The 2093-nt window shown below is 63.0% G+C and overlaps 1 protein-coding gene across 1 annotated transcript in view; it reads right to left on the reverse strand.

Moving 5' to 3' along the window:
• Positions 1 to 16: 16 nt before the first annotated feature.
• LOC106896559 (tumor necrosis factor receptor superfamily member 19L-like) overlaps positions 17 to 2093 on the reverse strand; it is a 4393-nt gene continuing 2316 nt past the window's right edge. Inside the window, exons 5-14 of the mRNA XM_014956649.1 lie at positions 2043 to 2088; positions 1855 to 1940; positions 1371 to 1588; positions 1270 to 1294; positions 1006 to 1086; positions 830 to 914; positions 671 to 741; positions 477 to 557; positions 301 to 385; positions 17 to 212 (exon numbers count right to left, since the gene is read on the reverse strand). Coding sequence (XP_014812135.1) covers positions 17 to 212; positions 301 to 385; positions 477 to 557; positions 671 to 741; positions 830 to 914; positions 1006 to 1086; positions 1270 to 1294; positions 1371 to 1588; positions 1855 to 1940; positions 2043 to 2088 — 974 coding nt within the window. The remainder of the gene's footprint in view (positions 213 to 300; positions 386 to 476; positions 558 to 670; positions 742 to 829; positions 915 to 1005; positions 1087 to 1269; positions 1295 to 1370; positions 1589 to 1854; positions 1941 to 2042; positions 2089 to 2093) is intronic.

Genomic DNA, 2093 nt, shown 5'->3' on the forward strand with positions numbered 1-2093 from the left:
ATACAGGTGTTCAGGTTTACCTGCCAACGGAGAGGATGGTGACCTCACCGGGGCGACCTCCTGGTTTGGGGACCTTGGTGGTGGCCCCAAGGGATGGTAGAACCTGAGGCCACTTCTTCTGGCTGCAGCGGGCACAGGGGGCCGGTCCCTGCACCGTGTGGAGGTGCTGCTGGTGGCGGCAGGCTGGGGGAAACTGAGGCAGGAGGTACAACCTAGGAAGGAGGTGAGGAGATGCCATCACCATGGGGTTGGTCCTACCATGGTTGGGGGGTCCTCAGTGCCACCTTGGGGAGGTCTTACTTATTCTGGGGGGTGTAGCCCGGTGGTGGCATCGCCTGTTGGCCATGGTGCTCCTTCAGCAGTTCCTCCAGCGCCGCGGCGTTTTCTACGGGTGGGGGGACACCAAGGGGGAAGTCACAGGGGTCTGGCCTGTGTCACCCACCCCCCACCACCACCACCCAGGGACCTCTTCTGACCTTTCTTCTCGGTGATCAACCGCACCAGCACCCCGATGGTGTCCTCGTTGGGGTCCTCCAGCTGGTAGATGGAGCTGGGACCTGGAGGTAGAAGTTGGGTGGGGGTGGGATGGACTCAGTGATGGGGGATAAACCCCACCAAGGGGGGGTAGAGATGCCTGGGACAAGGAGGACCAGAAGCCACAGGGATGGGCTGAGAGAGACGAGGTGGACGTGGGATGGGGGCGGGATCACCAGAAGGTGCCCGCGGCACGACAGGTACAACCTAGGAAGGAGGTGAGGAGATGCCATCACCATGGGGTTGGTCCTACCATGGTTGGGGGGTCCTCAGTGCCACCTTGGGGAGGTCTTACTTATTCTGGGGGGTGTAGCCCGGTGGTGGCATCGCCTGTTGGCCATGGTGCTCCTTCAGCAGCTCCTCCAGCGCCGCGGCGTTTTCTACGGGTGGGGGGACACCAAGGGGGAAGTCACAGGGGTCTGGCCTGTGTCACCCACCCCCCACCACCACCACCCAGGGACCCCTTCTGACCTTTCTTCTCGGTGATCAACCGCACCAGCACCCCGATGGTGTCCTCGTTGGGGTCCTCCAGCTGGTAGATGGAGCTGGGACCTGGAGGTAGAAGTTGAGGTGGGACGGACTCGATGATGATGGGGGATAAACCCCACCAAGGGGCGGGGAGAGATGCCTGGGACAAGGAGGACCAGAAGCCACGGGGATGGGCTGAGAGAGGCGAGGTGGACGTGGGATGGGGGTGGGATCACCAGAAGGTGCCCATGGCCAACCAGGACTCACCAGTGCCACCAGGCTGGGGGTCCTTGTTGGCGGTGCAGTGGTAACCCTTCTTCTTCAGGAGGTTGCAGACCAAGATGCCCAACAACCCCATGGCGCAGAATGTTGGCGGTGCAGTGGTAGCCCTTCTTCTTCAGGAGGTTGCAGACCAAGATGCCCAACAACCCCATGGCGCAGAAGACCGGGACGATGGTCAACACGGCCGCCTGCGCCGCCGCTGCCTCCTCCTCCTCTTCCTCTTCCTCACCCTTCAACATCCCCCGTGTCCCGTTGGTCCCCACCATCTGTCCCGGCGTTTCGGGGCTGCGGGCTCGTCGCCAACCTGAAGGAAGCACCAAATGAACCTCAGAAAAGGGGCTTTTTGGGGGGAGAGGGGGATTAAATCCCATTTTCCCCTAGTAGCCCTGCTTCAGGGGGAAGCAGGGAGCCATTTGTGTCACAAATGGAGATGTTCTCAGCTGCCACATCCCCACGGGACATCAGCCTTGCTCTTAGAGGGACACATCCCATGGTGTCCTCCAGGAGGAACGTGCTCTTTCGGCACCCACAGAACTTGGGGGGGGACACACCTCTGGAGCCAGCACCCACCTGGGCACCCCGGGGTGCTTCGGGGAGCGGCGGCGCAGGGCAGGCACCGGCCCCGGGGGTCCCTCTCCCCTTCAGGGCTGTAAAACCTGTGGGGTGGGAGTGAAGTAGGTGGGGGAGAGGGTCAGGAGAGGACCCACAAGTGACATCCCCCCCCCCTCGCCCCCCAACCCCCGTGGGGCTGGGCTCACCCTGGCAGGCAGGCTCCGCAGTGGCTGTCGGTCACCGGTGTCCCCGGTGCC

This window comes from Calidris pugnax, unplaced genomic scaffold (genome assembly GCF_001431845.1).
Source record: "Calidris pugnax isolate Ruff unplaced genomic scaffold, ASM143184v1 scaffold275, whole genome shotgun sequence".
NCBI classification, from domain to species: Eukaryota; Metazoa; Chordata; class Aves; order Charadriiformes; family Scolopacidae; genus Calidris; species Calidris pugnax.